Source organism: Beta vulgaris, chromosome 6 (genome assembly GCF_026745355.1).
Source record: "Beta vulgaris subsp. vulgaris cultivar EL10 chromosome 6, EL10.2, whole genome shotgun sequence".
Classification (NCBI taxonomy): domain Eukaryota; kingdom Viridiplantae; phylum Streptophyta; class Magnoliopsida; order Caryophyllales; family Amaranthaceae; genus Beta; species Beta vulgaris.
The window spans coordinates 14,899,789-14,919,720 of NC_079207.1; the positions used below are offsets into that span (position 1 = coordinate 14,899,789).

Consider the following 19,932-nt stretch of genomic DNA (forward strand, 5'->3'; position numbering starts at 1 on the left):
ATTGCAATAGTGCCCCCTTTTACTTTGATTTTTGTGCTTCATTGAATGGAAAATTTCCATGGCAATAAACGCATGACATGTAATCAGGCGACCCGGCACAAAAGCACTCAATTTTCGGTAACAATAGACGGGAGATAATCTTTTAACCTCATAACTTGTAGACCAACTTGTACAGCACATTACAAAGAGCAATAAGCATGAATTCAGCAGCAACTTTTGGTGTCTTCACCTTCGGAATGAGAGCGATATTATTACAGGTCAAATCAACAGGGAAATGATGCCTGTTAAGGATGTTACAGACAAACTCAACAACATCGTCACCAATATTATGCCAGAACCGCTAGTAAAAACTCGCATGCTGCCGTCAGGACCAAGAGCCTTGCAGGGATGCATCTGAGAAAGAGCTGCATAAATCTCATCCTTAGTGTAGGGTCTTAACAAAGCTTGATTACACTCTCAAAAATAACATGAGTAATATACTACAAAACATGATACAAGTTAATATCAGAAGGGTTACAAGATTTAACAATGTTGCTAAAATAACTGCAAAGATGCTTTCGATCTCCTCTTCTTTCGAACACCAAACACCATCATCATTTTGAAGGCCTTTCACATAGTTCCGTTTCTTTCTTTAGGAAGCTTTATGATGAAAATATTGAGTGTTTTTATCCCCCATCCTTGATCTCAGCCACTCTTGATCTCAAGTACCAGTAGGCTTCATTTTTCCATTCAAGTCATCGAGCTTTTTCTCAAGATCAGCACACTCCTTGCAACTAGCCTCCATAACTTCCTATTGTTGCGCCAAAGCAAGCGCCTTCTCCATTTTTTTTAATTTGGTCTTCTAGTTTGCTATAACGTGTAGAACTCCATGCATGCTGCTAGCTTGTGACCCACCAAAAAGAGGTGTCGAGTGATCTCATCACTAATAAAACCCTCCCACGCCACCTTAACTTCTACTTCACACTTGACATCAAGTAACCAATAGGTTTCAAAACGAAACCCACACCCTTTCCTCCAGATGTTACTGCAAAGTTTGGCCCAAGGAACAATAGGAGAGTGATCTAATTTGTTTCCAAGAAGATTCTCCACACCTGATTAGGAAAAAGGTTCGACTATTACATGTTGCACACAAATCTATCAAGCCTTTCCCGAATGCAAGTTGAAACAGAGAGCCCCCGTTCCCAAGTGTACCATGACCCTTCAACTCCCAAATCACGGAGAGAATAATCATCCAACAACTCTCTAAAAGCACCCATCTCGCGTCTATGACGATCAACTCCTCCTTCTTTCTCCTCATAACTAAGGATCTCATTAAAGTCTCCTCCAATAAGCAAAGGTAATGAATTATTAGCACATAGGTGACGAATAAGCTCCCAAGTTTTATACTTCTCCTCTTCCTTAGCCAACCATAGATCCTAATAAATCTCCAACTATTACCACCCACTCCAATATCCCCACAAATATGGTGACTCGAAAAAGAGACTAGTGCGTGGAAATCAACCTCCTCCTTCCAATATAAAAAAAGGCCACCTGCTCTTCCATTACTCGTAACCCCAAAAGCGTTTTTGTAGCCAATTTTATCTTTCAGAAATTCCCCATCAGTTTTGCAAATCATAGTTTCAGAGAAAAAAAAAAGCTTACCCTCATGTTGACTTTGAGCATCAGGTACAAATGGCACCTTTTCTTGCACCTCCTTGGGACCAGCACCCATGATTGTTAAAGGTTGTTCCCACTCTTCAGTATAGGGAGGTGACATTTTTGCTTCATCCTCAACCACAAACAAAACTTCTTTCGCAGCTCTCAAACGCCTTTCTTCCTCTAATTCTTTCGACCTTCCATTGCAAAGGATCGCCTTCAACCCCAAACTCCACCCCAAACCCTCCTGCTTGTCTTCTACAGCCACCGCCTGGCAGTCCCTTTTAGAACGCCCCATAATCCCACAAGCAAAACAGAAAAAAAGGGAGCCTCTTATAGGCAAAATCTACTTGAAACTCTTTACCATATCTATCCTTCAAGCGTCTAAAACGGCGAATGGGTTTCGTAACATCCATCATAACACGAACTCTCTTGTATCTTCCAATCCCTAACATATCCTCTTCAAGATCCAAAATTTCCCCCATGTTGTCGATTATCTCATCGGATCTATAATTAAAAGGCAGTTTTTGATACGTGCCCAGAACGGAGAATGGTTTATGATGACATGGTCCGGCTGCTTCTCCCCATCAGCCTCCTTCAACAGTAGCAACATGTTGCCAAAGCATCACGGACACCGTCCATCACTTTCTTGAGATCTTTCCAATGAAAGAATTGGAACTCAAACAGGTTAGGGCTCGGAACCCTAATTAAAACACCATGAGTCAGGGACCAGACATTTGTGATGGTTCGTTTGAATGCCTCAATGTTGTAAGATCTCTCGGTCAAGATGCGTCCACGAAGAAGAAGATAAATCTTCTCCTCGTCTCGATTAGGGTTTAAAATTTCAAGATCCAAAACTGTATCTTCCTCATCATCGATACGTAATTTAGAGCAGATTTTTGTGATCTCCTCAGCCATGCCTAAGGAGTTTAATTAGCCGCCGCAACGGAGGCGCACCGACAGAGGTGGTGAAAGAGCACTATTAGCGCTATTCGCAGTAGAGAGCGTGCCCTTTTTTCCGACGGAGTTTCGTAAGAGTAATAACTTTTCTTAGTCTTTTCTTAGCGCAACTGCGCAAGTGGCAAATCTTATAAAACTATCGTATTTGGTCTTTTCCTTTTTCAAAGATTCGTGTTAAGAGTTGTTTGGCTCCAAAAATTCAATTGTGGAGGTAAAATAATCTAGACGCTTATCTGTGTCGGAATTATATTGTGAGACGCAGCAAAGCGTGCAGGAAAGCATTACAAGACAAAGCAAGACGCGGCTTTGCGTTCATATTCTCAAGACAATAATGCATTGAGAATTCTCCACGCGGAAAATCTCGACACTTTCTAATTGTGTTGAGAAAAACACATTTCTGTGTCGCAATTTTAGGGAAAAAGTGTTGAGAAATAACATTTTTTCTAGTGTACATAGTGGTTGCAAATCTCACAAATCTATGTTAGCAAGCGAAATTTGAGGATCTCATATGCAGATCTAGAGTAGACAGAGGGAGAAGTAGAGAACATGAAAGAGAATGGATAGAGAAATTACTATTTCTTTGTTTTAAATGACAAATTATTTAACGTCGTCTTAAGTTCTTTCATGTTTAATGAAAAAAAATACAAGTTTAGGGTAGCCACCATAGAGGTGAAAATGCCAGAGTTATTTAAGAAACGCCTAATTGTCAGGGTCATTTGAAATAGTATTCCTTTTTTTTTGGAAAGTGAGTGCAATTTTAGTAATGAAATTTCAAAACTTCAACAGTTCATGCATTTGTTTAAATTATCAACAATGGAAACAATCAAATATTTTTCTATTATGTGGTTGTATTCACTTTACTTGTTTTTATTTAACTGAACTTATTTTACTAAACTGAATTTATATTTGCTTAATTGAACTGAACTCTTTTTTTTTTTACTAATTCTCTATTGTCTTCACTAATATAATCTAGTGGTTTTTACTAAATTGGAATTAGCTTTAATTGATTGTACTTAATGTTGCTGATATAATCTTAAATTTACTTAACTGAGCTTTTTTTTGAATAAAAACCTAGCTTGTTCTAACCAAACTTATCTTTTTAAGATGATTTGAAGAAGACATAACCTACCACATACTTCATTTTTGAAATTTCATAGTAGATCTAGATATGAAAATTAGATTTTATGTGATCCATACCCAATTCGAATCGGGCTATATCCACATTACAGTTTGAATGTAGTTATATCATGCAAGAAATTCAAACTTTCATATAAATAAATTAAGAAAAACTATATAGACAACCCTAATCACTCTATATAAGAAGCTAAAAAAATTAAAGAAAATATTAAACAATAAATGAGCAAAAATTATATTACATCTTTTGACACGTGATTATGTCATAAGTTCCTATGATACTACTATCATAGAAAATGTATATATATTAATGTCTATTTACAGTGCTAAAGGTTGCTTATATCAAACTCCATAATCTAAATAGGGCGGCATATAAGAAGTTTAAGTTGAAAATGTTAAACAACAAATAAGCATTGATTACATTGACTGATGCATGATTATGTCATAAATTCCTAAATTAATACTATTATTCTAGAAAATACATTTAATACTTATGCACAATCCTAAGTAGTAAGGACTGCATATATTAAAATCCAATAAGTATTGCATCAAACTCAAATATTATAATTTACTAAAATTCAGCACACAACAAAACCTGGTCATTTCACTTTCTCTCCCTTTTTCACCCTAAAAACCCTAGTTTTTCTTCACCAGTTCGAGGGGACACCATCCTTTTCTATGGTGGTAACTGATAAGCTCCAATCTTTACTTTTATGCACTTAATTTTCAAGTTTTCGTTACCAATGATCCTCTTTTCTCTCGCTGTTTGAGAATTTTCTATCCATTTATTGGGCTCTTTATTCATCTAGTGTTATAGTTGATTTTTAGAGTTTGATTTATTACTCTCCTCTTGTAGGAGCCTAAACTTGGGTCTTTATAGTTTGTTGCAAATATGCAATTTATTGATGGATTGTCGTACAGATTTGCAATTAATATTGGAAACCCATATGCTACCTACTCGATCCAATAAAGAGTTATCTTCTCAAAAATATGTCAAAATGATAAATGCTATCATAAAAGGTTGCATGATTCAGCGTATGAACAGGAAACTATACTATATTGTCAAATTTTTTTTTGAGAGAGAGAGGCTATATTGTCATATTTAGTTAATTATTATCATAGTTATCATAGAAAAACTTTATTTTATCAAATGAAATTGTGTTTCGTTTTTGTTTAATATCGATTATAGATGTTGTACGACTCTCGATTAATGAAATTTATTTTTATCCTTTTAAAAAAAATTGAATCGATACTTCAGATATCCAAAATTTCTTTCTTTACCTTGAGAACTTTTTTTTTTGCGAGGTCTAGGTGAACGTAGTGTTTGTTTTCGACTCTTATCCATTTCATTTCCCTCCACCGCGAAATTTGTGCAGGCGTAATACAAAACACTTCTTCTCGCTATCTATATAGTAGTAAAGTATATCTTTGTTTCTCCTCCCAACAACGAAACGAACGAGAGGTGTGTTTTGTTGGAGCCATCAGCCATGTGGAATGCTTCGATAAAAGGACAGTGCGCGGCCGATAGCAGCGGCGCTGCCGCAACTATCACCGTCAACGCCGGCGAAGTGAAGCTAAAAGCCGCCCTTTCTGAAGCTAATTTCGAAGTGGGTCCCTCCTTCAGCAACCTTTCCCTCTCTCTCGAAAAACCCGCTTCATTTATCATCGACTACCATGTTCCCAAACAAGTAATCTCTTATCTTTCCATTTCTTCTTTTCAAAAGAATAACAATTTTATTAAGGTGATTTTTATTTTTTATTTTTTTTTTTTGGTGTGGCAGGATTTGAGGTTTCAATTCATGAACTCAATTAGGGTTTTAGACAAGCAATTGAATTTGACATACACGCATTCTAGGAGAGAGAAAAACTTATGGTTAGATGGGACATTGATCATTGATTCGTCGAATAAGGTTTCGGCGAATTATAAGTTTGATTCTGGAAATTGCAAGTTGAAGTATTGTTATAGTCAGGAAGGAGGTGTTAGGACTTTTGAACCTTGTTATGATGTTTCTAAGAATTGCTGGGATTTCATAGTTTCACAGAGGATTTATGGGGGTGATGTTGTTAAAGCTTCTTATCAGACTTCTACTAAGATTTTGGGGTTCCAGTGGTCGCGAACCTCGCCTTTCAGTGGATCTTTCAAGGTACATTTCAACATTTTTCTGCTATTTCTGGTTTTCTTAGTTGAGATAATTGGTCTGCAAATTAATTTAATTAAGCTTGGTTCATCATGATGAATTTCATTGATTTAGGTTTTTTGATGTTGATTAGAATAAATGGTGTGTCTGTTGCTCAAATGGTGTTTCAAGTAGTAGTGCATTATTGGTGAATATATCATATATGGTGGCTGAATTGTTAGACTTGACAAGGATTTAGCATTTTTCGACTAATGTTCGAGTGTTAAGTATCCAACACGGTGATGATGGGATTAATTTTAATCTGAGATGAGCTAGGATTGGACATTTTATTTGTGTTCATTTTAATATAAACTGAGCCAATTTTGAGTTCATTCACATGTAGTAAGCAACTAAAGCAAGTTTTGAGCTTGTTCATGAGCTTTAAAATAATTTAACAATATGATATAGTTGGAGGTATCTTGGAAACATTGTGGCAAGTATGAGTTATGACTATTTTTAAGGTTGGACCTGAAGTCGGGTCCGGATCCTCTAGAGTTTTATGAAAACTCTACAAAGTAGAGTTGAATCCTAACCATATATTATAAAATCAAGGGCTCGTGATTAGTGGGAAAGGAAAAGATATGGGCAGGATATTCGGGTAAAAATAGAGGGGATTTTTGGGAAAGAAAATACAAGCCTTTGATTTCTTAATCAACGACTGATATTTAACGAACTCTACCGTGTAGAGTTATTTTGAAACTACTTCCTACAAAACAGATATTGCACTATTTACCTACTTTTTTGACCACGCATTTTTTAGTTTTAGATAAAATCAACCGTTACTATATGATATGTTGTTTGATTCGTCTCTATGTATACTTTCATAATATAACTTCTTATAATTTTTAATAATACACAATCAAAGTTATTGATGGTCAAAGTACTACATGACAAGCGTGAAAGTTAAATTTAACATCAAATTTGTTACGGAGGAAGTACATACTTTGGCCTCAGAGTTGCATAGCATTATTGTATAAAATAGAGTTAAGTTTTTCTTTTATCTTCTTCATTAGTTTTCTGTGTTATCTACAAGTCTATAATGAATGTTTTAGATTTTGCATCTTGACATTCCATGTCCCTCGTCTGTCCTGCTCTTTGAGTGAACATATTCCTCTGAGTTTTCTGTATGCATAAGGCAAATCTCCAACTGATCTTCCTGTATCATATGCTTAATCTTCTGTCAGTCTATCCAACAGTTGCTAATTATCCTGATGCGTCCACTGGTGTTTCTTTGACTGGCGTTTTGTTATTTGTTTATCTTTTTAATCTCTTGTCATGGTTTATACAACATGGTTTGCATTGTTATTGTCTTCACGACTTTTGCTAATTCAGAAACTTAAATATTGCACTACACTTGCTACGGAGTACACTATCTGTCTATCTAACCATATAGTAAGTTTTGTTACAGGTATCAGCATCTCTGAATCTGACTGAGGAAGCAAGAATACCGAAATTGAGTGCTGAGAGTACTTGGAATGTTGATATGTGATTTTCTGGATTTAGCTGTTCACATTTTTGAGCCCATCATAAAACAAAATGGTTGAGTAAAAGCAACATTTGAGTTGCTTGTGGCTAGGTAGCAGGTTGTTCTTCCAATCAAGTTCAGAGGCTTCACTGTATAACTTTGAGATGTTTAGTGTTTAACGCGGTATTTGCTGAACCTTCCCTTTAAGTCAGTTAGGGCTGGTTTTATCCCCTCGTTCACTACAACTATAACGAGTATCGTGGTTCAGTGTATATGAATTGGTTTTTGTTTCAGTTCCTAAGGATTGTTTTACCTGTGATATTTGGACTCCATTCTCGTGGCTGTTGAAAAATGGCTTCATTTAATTAATGAAACCTGGCTCTCAAACTTCAAGATATTTGCATTGAGTTTTGCAGTACTTAAAGTTAGTGAAGGCTCGAGCAGTAGTAATAGCGGTAAGAGAAGTCAAAGTGATGTTTTGACAAGCTCGAGCAAGAGTATTTCGACAGGACTTGTGAGCGGAAAGTGAGAGAATCCTACTGAATAGAATATGGAAGCTTTAATCACTCACAAATTAGAAAGAGTTTTGTTCAATATTAAGCATCACTCACTCAGAAACAAACGATGATTAATTTGATTACACTAAACATTAACTAGCATGCCTTACCAAACCTTCCATGACCCTGCTTCCCCCGTGGCCATTCCACCTATGAGTTAGCGATTCGTGTTAAAGTTGATAATAAGGTATTGTTTGGTTGCATTTGGGAAGTTGTTCTTCCCATGAAATTTCACTTCCCATGATATTTCACTTCCTAGGAAGTAAGCAAAATTGTTTGGTAGGCTATGGGAAGATGGAATTCCCATGGGAAGTGGCACTTACCTAGGGGGGACTAGGTAAGCAACTTCCCCCATTGTGTGGGAAGTAGAACTTCCTAGGAAGTTCCACTTCCTATGCTCTAGTTAAACAAACAACTTCTTATATTTGCACTTCCTAGGAACTTGCAATTCCTAGATAATTGGATGTCAACCAAACAACACCTAAATACTTTACTTCTATACATTTCTTGATCCATACCTAATCCATCTAATAAGTGGATAAGAGATACCATCTCTTTCAATAAGCCACCTCCTATATGAGGATATTGTTGGTGTGACATTAGCTCAATTTGTTGCCTAATTTCGTTTGTTTTGATTATAAAATAATCTCATAAGCGGATAAGAAAGTTCAACCTAACATGACGTAATAGGTACTTGTATAGTCCAAGTACCTACATATATTTATTATAATTTCAAATAAAATTGAATTAAAAAGAAAAATAACTAAAGGAGGGAATCTAACCGAAAAGGAGTGTACTTAGCTTAGGGTTCCTCAAATAATTATGGCTTATCATATAGCTATTTATGTTTTTCGACCAATCTTCAGACTTATCAACTTAAATGTTGGATTTTAATGTGGAGCAGAAAGCTTGCTTTTCCACCTATAATATTTAATTCCAATGTACACAATTGCAAGAGTTACGGAAAGGCAACAAGCCTTGTTACAAATGCTTAAAAGTGCGAGAGTGATCTTGGTCAAATGACATGTGTTTTGACTTACGCTTATTATGGACACTTAATCCATCTATCTCCCTCTTTTCCTTTTTTTCATCCCTCTTCAAAGGGATAGAGCCTAGGGGAGCTCTTGAGTCAAATGGATTCTACAGGATACTCCAATTTCAAATTACTAATTTTATCAGGTCACACCACGTAATTCAAGAAGTTAATATATATTTTTTTAGGGATTCAAGAAGTTGATATAGATTAGCTAAAGTAAACATCACTAGGAAAAGCTAACTCCCTATTAAGAGTGTACCTCATCACATAATAAAATCTGTAACTAAGGTTGTACAAGGACAAAAATTTTAGGTATCCAAATCTTAGGACCTCAACATCTTTAGCCTGAATGTGGGGGTGGTGGAGGCGGCATTGAAAACTGTTGGTGGAAAGGCGGCCTGCCAGCCAATTGCTGAGGTGGAGGAGGTGGCCTCCACACAGGAGGACCTCCCATTGACATTTGAGGAGGTGGCCTTCCAAGACCTTGACCTCCCTGAGGCGGCGGTGGCGGCATCATGTTTGGTGGTGGTGCTGGCCTGAACTGTGGAGGTGGTGGGGGCATCATATTTGGTGGTGGCCCTTGACCTGGCTGCTGGGGTTGCCCTTGCCAAGTGTTGCCCATCTGCATTGGAGGAGGGGGAAAAGAGCCAACTAGTGGTGGTGGTGGAGGACGGAATTGGGGCATGGGAGGTGGTGGGACTGCACCATTTGAAAGGGGTCTTGGAGCAGCAGGTGTAGGTACAGCGCCATTGGCTTGAGGAAGAGTCGGGGGACCACTTGCAAACAGGGTGTGAGGTCTTGTTTTCTGAGAACTTGGATTGCTTGCAGCTAGAACTCTCTCTGTAATACGCAGAAGAAAGACCGAAACAATTGTTAGATAAAGTATCTGGTTTACTATGGATGATTACTTATAATTTCACACATTTCACATTTTATTAACCCAAGAATGCTGACCTGCAGGAGTGCCATGTCTCTCTCCCTTAGTATCTTTCTTGTATGCGTAGGATACTGTGATTTGACGATTACAAAGATATTGGCCATTCATCGCCTGCAGTTCCAGATAAGTCGTCAAGCATTGGCCAAACCAATATATTGGAAGAAAAACCTTGTATAATACAGTTTTACAAGAACTTATTGTGATTTGTGAGATCAAGGTGACTATTAATTTATGGTCAAGTCCTCCCCAACTATGAGTTGCTGATCCTGGAATACTAGCGAAGGCTCGGGCGTATAATTTTGTGCACTATGTACTTTCGAGCATTATATTCTGAACATATCAGAACTTAATAGAAGAAGTGAAGATATATACCAAAGTGACCGACATCAAATTAAACAATGCAACTGATGTCATTGAAACAAGAGTAGGACCAAGTAACCAACATATATCCATGCTAAAAAGCTTTATGTACCAAAACTTCATTTCATAGGCAATATAATGAAAAAACCAGCGAACTGGCCAAAAAAACTCAGCTAATAGCCATGACACAGTCCAGGAAGAAAGAAGAGAAAAGGAGTAAGACTGCACATACCTCAATAGCTGCATCAGATGCCTCAAAAGAGTCGTAGCTAATAAATCCAAAGCCGCGAGAGTTTCCTGTCTCTGGATCTCTCATAATCTTCAAAAAAGAATCAAGAAGACAACCAAATCAACACATATAACAAGTAAAAGTTGCCTGATTCAATATAGTTCTTTATTGCAATCTTGCCCAACAAAGAATGACTATGATTCTTCTAGATTCCATAAGAAAAGAGACAAGATGGAGTGCAGAAAAACATTGTTTTTAAGACAACCCAAAAGCTCTATTCAACTATCACAGTCCTGTCAGTCAATTTAGCTCTGTACGTGAGAAATCACTAATATCTCCAGCTGCCGTCAATAACACATAAACGCCAGAGAAGTCGCCCATTCTTTTTTTCCTTCTTTTGAGCCAAGGGGGGAGGGTGGCGTTGATACTTGCCTCTAGCCCCCTCCTGTAACATTAAATTGCACACGAAAAAAGGGTTGCTTTACATATGTAATCTTTCTTACAAAAATTGAACAGGAGACCCTTAATAATTCATTTTGAGTACGAAAAATCTCGACAAAAATCAAAGGATTAAATTACTTTTATTACAAGTGATACATTCAGCTCGCTCTTCTTTCTTCTATCCTTGTTTTTCTTGAAAATAACAGCCAACAGCAAGGGTGAAACTAAAAGGCTCTGTTTGATAGAACGTAAAACATTTTCTAGGAAAACAGTTTTCCTCTATTATCAATTTTACATCGTCTGGTTTGCAAAGGAGTGTTAAAAACATTTTCCGTAGGAGTAAAACTGCTCTTCCAATGATGGAAAACCATTTTCCCTTCAAAATGAAGTGAAAATTATTTTCCTTCCTTTTTCTTATCTATCTTGTACACTCCTCTCACTACCTCCTTACTTGCGTTCTCATTTTGCTTTCATTTCATCAATTTTCTTACATAGAACCAAACAACGGAAAACTATATTTGGAATTGTATTTTCTATTGTAAATTGTTTTCCATGAAAATCATTTTACACGGAAAATGTTTATACCCAACCAAATGGAGACTAAATGAAAACTAAGCCTGGTTATTACGCAACCCCATGGGCATAAACGTAGAGTCAAGCTCACAAGGCTTTTATTGGATAGGGTTAATATATAGGCCAATAATTTTGTAAAACATAGGAATAGAGGGTTAAATATCACGCATTATTTAGTTTCTACATGTGCCATTGCTCTCTCTCTCCTCTCTCCTTTATTAACCTGCCCACTATTGACGGCCCAAATTGACCAATTAACAAAGGTGATCCACAATCAGCGCACCCGCCCCATAACCAAACTCCTTTAGAGTAGAGAACCTCATCAGAGAAACAATATGAACGGCCATGTATCGTATGCTAAAGGGAATTGCAAATACGATATTGGAAAATTTGCAGAAAGATAACCTTTGAGTAGGACTTTACATGACATCCTTGAGTGATTTTTCTATTTTCAGCGGCACCCAATAACATTTTTGTCTACAAATTGATTAAAAGTTGTTTTTGAATAAAGCTTAATGCCTTAATCAATTATAATTATTAACTTGAATAAGGAGATGTTTACTAAAATATTAAAAGCAAAAGGGCAAAAATTTGGGAAACACAGGGAAACATATTATACTTTATATTCTAAAAACCATCTCCTGATTCACTTTCATCAATATTAATTTTATTATTGCTTTCTTGATGAATAGTTTATAACCTTATAGGGTGCTGTTGGGGACAGACTATCAGTTATGGCCTTATGGGTGTTCTTAAGAAACGTTTTCAGCAAGGCGTGTCATTGAGAGGAAAAAAAAAAAAAGCCCCACTAAACGGTCTTTTTTTTTTTTTTTGCTAATCTTGTAACCTATATCTGACCACTTCTAATCTACTTCAAACACTATCAGCAGAACAATCACATAACCCTTGGATAAAATGACCACCACAAAAGAGATACAAACTCCACAGGAAAGTTAATCTAGGAAACTTTTCTGGCATCAAAGCACTTGTGTAAATTGAAGATATAAATTTCTTCATGATTCAATAGTTTACTGAAGGCTAAGGATGCAATGCCCATGATGAACGTTTAAGCACACAGAATGATGAAGGCAGCGAGAGAACACAAGGATAGGTATATCATATATGCAATATTTAAGTTTAGGTTAGTGTCAAAAAAGTATGGCATAATCTAGGCTTCATTTTTAACATATAAACAAGAGGTACATACACAAAGGAAATCAGGAAACTGATATTCACAATGATGAGCAATTCAGCATATTCAAACATAAATGTTCTTTACAGAGGAAAACCCCGGCTTCACAGCTGATGACCGGTACTAAAGAGTAACTACACTGGTAAAATTATACATTACCTTAGGATTTGTGACAATAACTCCAAACGCCGTGAAAGTATCATAAAGAAGTTTCTCGTCCACATCCTACAAGAAGACATATCTCAATGTCATTTAAAACCACAAGAGCTTAGCATAAATGAAGAAGAAAGGCCCAAAGCATTTATATCATAACTTTATGACGATGCTATTTGATTACAATGAGGAAGCCAAGACACCAAGTATAATATACTAACAAGAGAGGAAAGAATGGAGACTCACAGGATCCAAATTCCCAACAAATAGATTCGCTCCAACATCCAAGCTCTTTTTGTCTTGAGAAGCCTGTAACAGGGTAAAGGAGAGGAGATCAAATAGGAATTATGCATTTGCAGGTCTGATTACTTCCAAAAGGATGTGCATAAACATGCTTCTTGAATAAGCATGTCCTGACAAGAAAAAGATGTCCAGAATCAAGATACCTTATTTACGCGTATAGGTTTCCCATAAAGCTTGATCATATTAAGAACTTTAATTGCCTGCAATACAAAAACAGTCCTGATTACAAGTATGGCTCATCAAATTATCTAACTTAAGAAGTCAAACAAGTAAGAAGTAACAGGAACAGCTTCTAAAGAAGAATAAACATACATAGTCAGCGTCTTCTTCGCTTCTGAATTCTACAAATCCATAACCTTGATGGAGATTTGTTACTCTATCTTTTGGCACATAGACATTCACTGAAAAAGGAAAGGTAAAAAATATTATTGTTTAGAAGATATAGAAATTATACAAGCATATAAAACCATTAACTTTATAGAGATTACCAACAGGGCCTGCTTGAACAAATAATTCCCACAGTAATTCCTCTGTGATCTGCAGCATAACAAATAACAGATATGATCATTAAAGTTTTAGATTTTGAGGGACTAATTAACCATGTAGAAGTATAAGATTGAATTATTTTATCGCATGTCTCACAAGAAAAATTCTTGTTGAGCCTATATCCAGGTTATCTAAAACATTATAACCACCGAATTATCAGCTTTCCAACTGACAGCTCAGAAAGAAGAGCCTAAGAGGTAAAGGAAGCCCTCGATACATCCTGAGAACAAGATCAGTTCAGAAAGACAGTTGCTGATATTGCCAATGGCTGCAAGAAATCCCCAGCAACGTAACGCAAAGTCTCTGAAGAATAACCGATAAACCTTCCACAAGGAGAGCAGCAACCGGCGGTGGTGGGGAAGTCTGTTCGTTTCGACTGTGCTTAGTTCAAAGAATGGCGGTACATTTTAACACAAAATTCATTTTTCTTTGTTGCTTCCTTAGAAATTATTAAACTACATTTCTATTCAAATTCTCTCATTTCTATTCCCCTCCTTTCTTTGCACTCACATTTCTCAATTCAATTAAGATTGAAAACCCTAACTAACTAGTAGCTAACATAAATTTTTCGGTGAATCCTTTTTCTCTTGATATACCCTAAAATCGTCGACAATTACATATCATGAAGTGGATGAGTAATTAATCAACTAAGCTCACTTATAAGAATAAGCATCATAACTTTAAAAAAAATTAAGAATTGAAATCTGTATGAAGAGTGAAATAATTGAAGTAGTAAAATCGGAAGCAAAAAGAAAAATATGAAACCCTAGGATAAAAAAAAAAAGGGGAAGAAAGAGAACCTGAGCGTCGAGGTTACCGACATAAGCTGTAGCATCTTGGTTTCTCTCAGCGGAATGTTGTCCGAGAAGATTGGCTCCCACGCCCGGAGCAATTCTCGTCGTCATTTTGCTTTATGTGCCTCCTAACTGAATCACCGGCTACTGAGTACAGAGACGTTCTAGAAATGGGAGGGAAAGGCTAATAAACCCCACAAAAGTATCAACATTAGGACTTAGGAGTAATTTCACAAACTTTACTTTTACCTACCTGTAGAAAAGAATTATCATTATGTCAAAAAAAGAAATTGCACAATTAACAACACTTGAATATTATTCATAGCAAATAGTTTAGGCAATATTATCTCTATTATATAAGTCAAGGGGGGACGAAACAAAAACCTAGCCTCCCCTCTCCTTTTCTCTCTCTAAAACTCTAGCCTCCCTTACCCCCTTCTTCATCAATTAGGGGGCTGCCATGGATGTTTTCATCCATGGTAAACCCCTTTTTCCTTTTTATTTTCAGTTTTTAGTTCATTTTTTTGTTTTGTTCAATAAATTAGTATCTCTTTATGAGATTTTCTCAAACCCTTTTATGGGGTTTTTAGTTTCCGTTTTGGAAATCTCCTTCTCCCCTATGGGAGTTGTGATTATAGTTCTTTTGTTTTTAGGTATGAGAAATTATTCTCAAGAATTAGGGTTTCACAACTTCTGTAAAATTATGGAAAACTATTGGAATACGTTCATCCCAAAATTTCCGCATCTGCAGATCGTATGCCGAACCAGAGCGAACTCACAGATTGCATTGCTTCAGATGAAGATTTTTATTAAGGCAAAATTAAGTCAAATCTGCGATGTTTACATTTCTAGGGTGATATGTATTTCTATTAGAATTTTATGTTTTTCAGAAATGACTTGTAAGTGCCGTTTGGCGAAATATTAATGAAATCCCTTTTCTTTCAAAAAAAAAAAAAATATAAGCCAAGGGGGAGCAATGGTGTTCCCTTGGAATTTACTTAAATGCCCCTATGACCACCTAATCAACCACAATTCCATGCATAAACTTGCCAAAATAAAAATATCAATCAAATCAAATTTCAACCCAATCAACTCATATAAGATTCAATAATATAAACTTGGCAATAAAAAAGATTCATAATCAAGAGCTTACCAAACGTTAATAGTACATACAATAACAAAAAAAAAAATTACACGGCATAACACCCTCTCAAATTAATTTTTATAAACACGAACTCCAAACAAAAAAAAAACAGTTCTATTCATAGATTGGAGTTTCAATTCTCAAATACGAAACTCTAAAATTTGCCAATTCTTTACCGTTAATCAGGTACGCAATTCGTTATTGAAAATAAAATTATGTGTGTTGTTCTATGTTCAGTAAATCTTAAAAATATGTAATATATTCGAGTAAAATTAAACTCAAATTACAGTAACTCTTACGAATATGTGTTGTATTATATTTATTTCCAAAAAAAATTAACTTAGATTACAGTTTATAAAATTTAATTCGAAGATAGTTGAAATTCAAATTAAATTTACATCATAAATGGTCGAAAAAATGAAATTTCGTCAAAAATGACTTCAATATTCGTGCCTTGGATATAAAAAATATGATAACTCGAATTGTATTTGTGCCCATGAATTAAAATTTTGAGAAAAAAATTACTTAAACCCATATATTAAAATTTAAAAAAAAAAATATCAAATTTCGTTAATATAACTTTAATATTTGGGTCATGACCGCAAGCAAGCTCGGCGATCCATGGCAGGCTGAGCGAAAGCCAATTCCATGACTGCCTCTGCAACTTGCTTGAGATGATCCTCAGCTAATAATCGACGGTCTCAATTGAATGGAGAAAGAAAAAATCGAGTGTGTGGTTTAAATTCGGGGAAATTGATGAAGATGATGTCCAATTGAATAGAGAGAAAAAAAAAATATTGCGTGAAATTCAGAAATATGGGTATGGTAATTGGGATAGTAGTGGTTTGATTTGGGAGAAATGTCGGCGCACGCATCGCGTGCATTAAAAGCTAGTCTTGAACATATAATCCAAAGTTAATATTATATAAAGTCAAAGTTTCTTATAAAAATATTTGGTTCCATATACATAGGATCGGCAATTCCGCTTAGGTGGGAGGTCACACGAGGGATAACAATTTTTAAATATAGGAAAAATTCACACTAATAATGTATAGTATTGAGTATCTTCCCAAATTAATCTCAACTGTGTTTTATTCTAATATAATCCATACTTTCGGGTTGTCTTTCCCATTTTACTTTGTGTTGACTAATTACCTGTGCATCGGGTTACATTTCTTCCAAAACCATTTTATTCCCCCCTTCAAAGTTTTTATTTTTTAATTTAGTGAAAGTAAAGACACGTTTACTCCCTCCCTTACCTATTTAGTTCATCACTCTTCTCCTTTTCCTATCTACTATATGAAATTTGGGTTAGTTTCAAGAATCAAAAATAACAAAAAAAAGATTGGAAAAAAAAATTATCTGCCAATGAAGTTCAATTCTTCCAAGCACAAACGAGCAACGAAAAATCAGTGAGACTCATTCAATTCATTCTCTTCAACACTTTTCCATTCTGAAACAGAGCTACTCCCAAAAGAAACAAAGAAAATAAAGAATTGAAACTCGTAGTTTTGGGGAGGAGAGAGAATTTACTTAAAATTGGTGTAGCAAAATCCTATCACTTCCATTTTCCTCTTTCTTTCTCCTGACTCCTACTACTTCTCCCACCCACTTTTTTTTTTTTAGGGGACTTCTCCCACCCACTTAATCTCATACGTTGTATCATATTTGTCAAAAAAGAAAAATATGCTCTATCGTAATTAGAATTGTTGGGTATGATGGATGAGTTTTACGGCCTTCATCCAACGGATGGAGATTACTACGATAAGGCCTTCATGTCGCCGGGTAATCTATCCCGCAGTCTGATTATCATTCTTCGATGATGAATTCCGGCAACATGAGAGTCATCCGATTTGGGTCCGAAGAACTTATCTCCGCCAAGTACTTGTATTTCTGAGTTTGCTTCCATCACTCATGAGATGCCACCAGATGATGACTCGTCCACCTCCATTAAAGCTAAGATCGCTTAATTCGCATCCTCACTATCCTCGCCTCCTTCAAGCTTATCTCTACTATATAAGGCAAGGGGAGAGTTATGGTATCCCCCAATAAATTTACTTAATTATCCCTTAGTAAATCATCTACTTAACAAAAAAAAAAGATGAAAGGAAATCAAATTCAAATATAGCATAAAAAATTAACAAAGGAAATTATATCAATTAAATATTTGATCAATCAATACACAATCAAGTAGTAAATCAAAAAGGGAAATACAAACAATCAACAAAGTGAAATGATTTAATTAAAATAAAATACTTTGTTGATAAAAATATAAGAAATCCTTAATGAATATGCGTAACATTCTTTTATCGCTCATCAGTTTTAATTTTAAACTCTTAATGAAAGTAAAAATAAAATAAATAATAAAAGACGGGTTTGGTTAAGTGATACTCCCTCCGTTTCCTAAAGATCTTCCCACTTACTGTTCCTACAGATACCAAGGAAAATCAAGTTGTGTGGGGCATGGTGTGAGTAAAGTAGGAGAGAGAAAGGGGTTAAGATAAATAAACAAATAAAAAGGGGTTAAAGTAGGAGAGAGAAAGGGAGTAAAATTGAATTAATAATGTAATGATGGACCATATGATAGTGACATGAGAGGGTAAATAGGGAAATTTATTTTGCCAAATAAGGAATAAAGCAAAAGTGGGAAGATCTTTTGGAAACACCCTTAAACAGAAAGTGGGAAGATCTTTAGGAAACGGAGGGAGTATAAGCTTAATCAACAAAATTAGCTAGTCCAAAAAACATGTCTAATGTTCAAATTTTACCCTTTTTTATGCTTAAAAAAGTTATATATCATGTTCTAAAAAAGTGAGGCACGCAAATTTCTTTCATCATCCCCCATTCAAACAGAAGCTAAGGCACTTTATGAATGCCTCAAATTTTGGTCGAATAAAACAAAAGCAATCTCTATAAAGGTGGACTGTAGAGATCTGGTTAAGGAATTAGCTTCTGAGAAAGGAGAAAATATCGAAATCAGCAACATAGTGTCGGAGATTAAGAAGGTAGCATACAGCTTTGACTTTATATCTTGTAACTATGTTAGTAGAAATGAAGTGACCAATGCGCATAACCTAGCCATAAAAGCTAGGAAAGGCAAATAGGAACTTCATACCCCCTTGTCAAAAAAAATAAAAATAAATAAACTGCTAGTTTGGATTGCCATAAGGTCTAGCATTTTTTTCTAAATTTTTTATCAATATCTTATGTGATAGTTTTTTTTGACAGCACCAAATGATTTTTGATGATGGTGTCTAATACGATATTGTACAATAAAACAAATGGGTGGGAAAAGATAGGGAGGAGGTGGGTGGAGATGGAGGTGGAAAGAGCGAGAGAGAAGAGAGAGTGGATTTCATAATAAAATAGTCATGTGAGGCTCATGTGACTAACTACCTTACTTTTCAAAAGGTCACCTGCTACAATAGGTTACAAAAGGTTAACGGAGTAAAATGGAAAGGCCACCCCAAAGTATAAATTATATTAGAATAACTTATAGTTGGGATTAATTTGAGAAGACACTCAATAATTTGGATTATTACTTTGAATTTTTCCTTGAATATATGGAAGTCGCAGAATAGTAAAAGTGTTATTAGAAAGAATCAATTAGAATTTATTAAAAAGTGGTTATGAGTTATAACTAGCAAAAATTAGCTTTTTTTTTTTTTTTTTGACATCTAAGAAGCATACATAATATTAACCAACACTTATTCTATGCATACGACAATGGTTTGCTAGATCATGGGCCGTTTCCACTTGGTCCCTACTTACTTTCATAATACAGCAGCTGTGAAGAGGAATCGCAGCCTCCCTAATATCTGATATAGTATGGAGTATGGAAATGTCTGCATTTGTGTGAGGCGCCAAGTATCGGACGAGAAGCTCTGAATCCGTGTTGATCATGATGTTGGAGAATCCTGTTGTGTGAACCCATTGGATTGCTGAAAGACAAACCACTGCTTCTGTTTGTAGTGCCGAGGAGGCATCATAAAAACTTACCTTGACTCTGAAAGGGGTTCATTTGGCGCATAGCTACCCACGATGCTCCTCCATACCCATTGTTCCTATCCCAAGACCCATCGATTTGGATAATCACGTCTGAAGGTTCCATACGAACCTGCCCTATATTTGAAAACTTAAAACCGGGGGGGGGGGGGATAAATTAGGAGCTGGTGGAAGAGCGTCTCTCGGAACAACATCCGTAGTGAACCGAGCATGTTGATGACTACTTTCCATAGCATGAATAATGAATGTTTCCAGCGTGGCCCTCGTCTGGCGAAAGACTTGGTCATTTCT

At 35.9% G+C, this 19,932-nt stretch overlaps 2 protein-coding genes across 2 annotated transcripts; one reads left to right on the forward strand and one right to left on the reverse strand.

Moving 5' to 3' along the window:
- Nucleotides 1-5,042: 5,042 nt before the first annotated feature.
- LOC104895880 (outer envelope pore protein 24A, chloroplastic) lies at nt 5,043-7,768 on the forward strand. Its single transcript, XM_010682520.4, has 3 exons — nt 5,043-5,417; nt 5,511-5,873; nt 7,315-7,768. Exons 1-3 carry the CDS (start codon nt 5,217-5,219, stop codon nt 7,393-7,395), a joined length of 645 nt encoding a protein of 214 aa, XP_010680822.1. The 5' UTR covers nt 5,043-5,216; the 3' UTR covers nt 7,396-7,768.
- Nucleotides 7,769-9,121: 1,353 nt separating this feature from the next.
- LOC104895881 (uncharacterized) lies at nt 9,122-14,679 on the reverse strand. The gene is made up of 9 exons (XM_010682521.3): nt 14,499-14,679; nt 13,641-13,689; nt 13,465-13,553; nt 13,296-13,352; nt 13,096-13,158; nt 12,856-12,921; nt 10,494-10,580; nt 9,919-10,012; nt 9,122-9,804 (listed from the first exon to the last, which is right to left on the reverse strand). Exons 1-9 carry the CDS (start codon nt 14,601-14,603, stop codon nt 9,305-9,307), a joined length of 1,110 nt encoding a protein of 369 aa, XP_010680823.1. The 5' UTR covers nt 14,604-14,679; the 3' UTR covers nt 9,122-9,304.
- Nucleotides 14,680-19,932: the final 5,253 nt, after the last annotated feature.

What these genes read in the sequence shown, in the direction of transcription:
- LOC104895880 (XM_010682520.4), top strand. Translation starts at nt 5,217, where the DNA reads ATGTGGAATGCTTCGATAAAAGGACAGTGCGCGGCCGATAGCAGCGGC. An exon ending in ACTACCATGTTCCCAAACAA is followed by an intron (nt 5,418 to 5,510) that starts GTAATCTCTTAT and finishes TTGGTGTGGCAG; the next exon opens with GATTTGAGGTTTCAATTCAT. An exon ending in CTTTCAGTGGATCTTTCAAG is followed by an intron (nt 5,874 to 7,314) that starts GTACATTTCAAC and finishes GTTTTGTTACAG; the next exon opens with GTATCAGCATCTCTGAATCT.
- LOC104895881 (XM_010682521.3), bottom strand. Translation starts at nt 14,603, where the DNA reads ATGACGACGAGAATTGCTCCGGGCGTGGGAGCCAATCTTCTCGGACAA. An exon ending in TCGGTAACCTCGACGCTCAG is followed by an intron (nt 13,690 to 14,498) that starts GTTCTCTTTCTT and finishes GTTATGCTGCAG; the next exon opens with ATCACAGAGGAATTACTGTG. An exon ending in AACCTATACGCGTAAATAAG is followed by an intron (nt 13,159 to 13,295) that starts GTATCTTGATTC and finishes ACCCTGTTACAG; the next exon opens with GCTTCTCAAGACAAAAAGAG.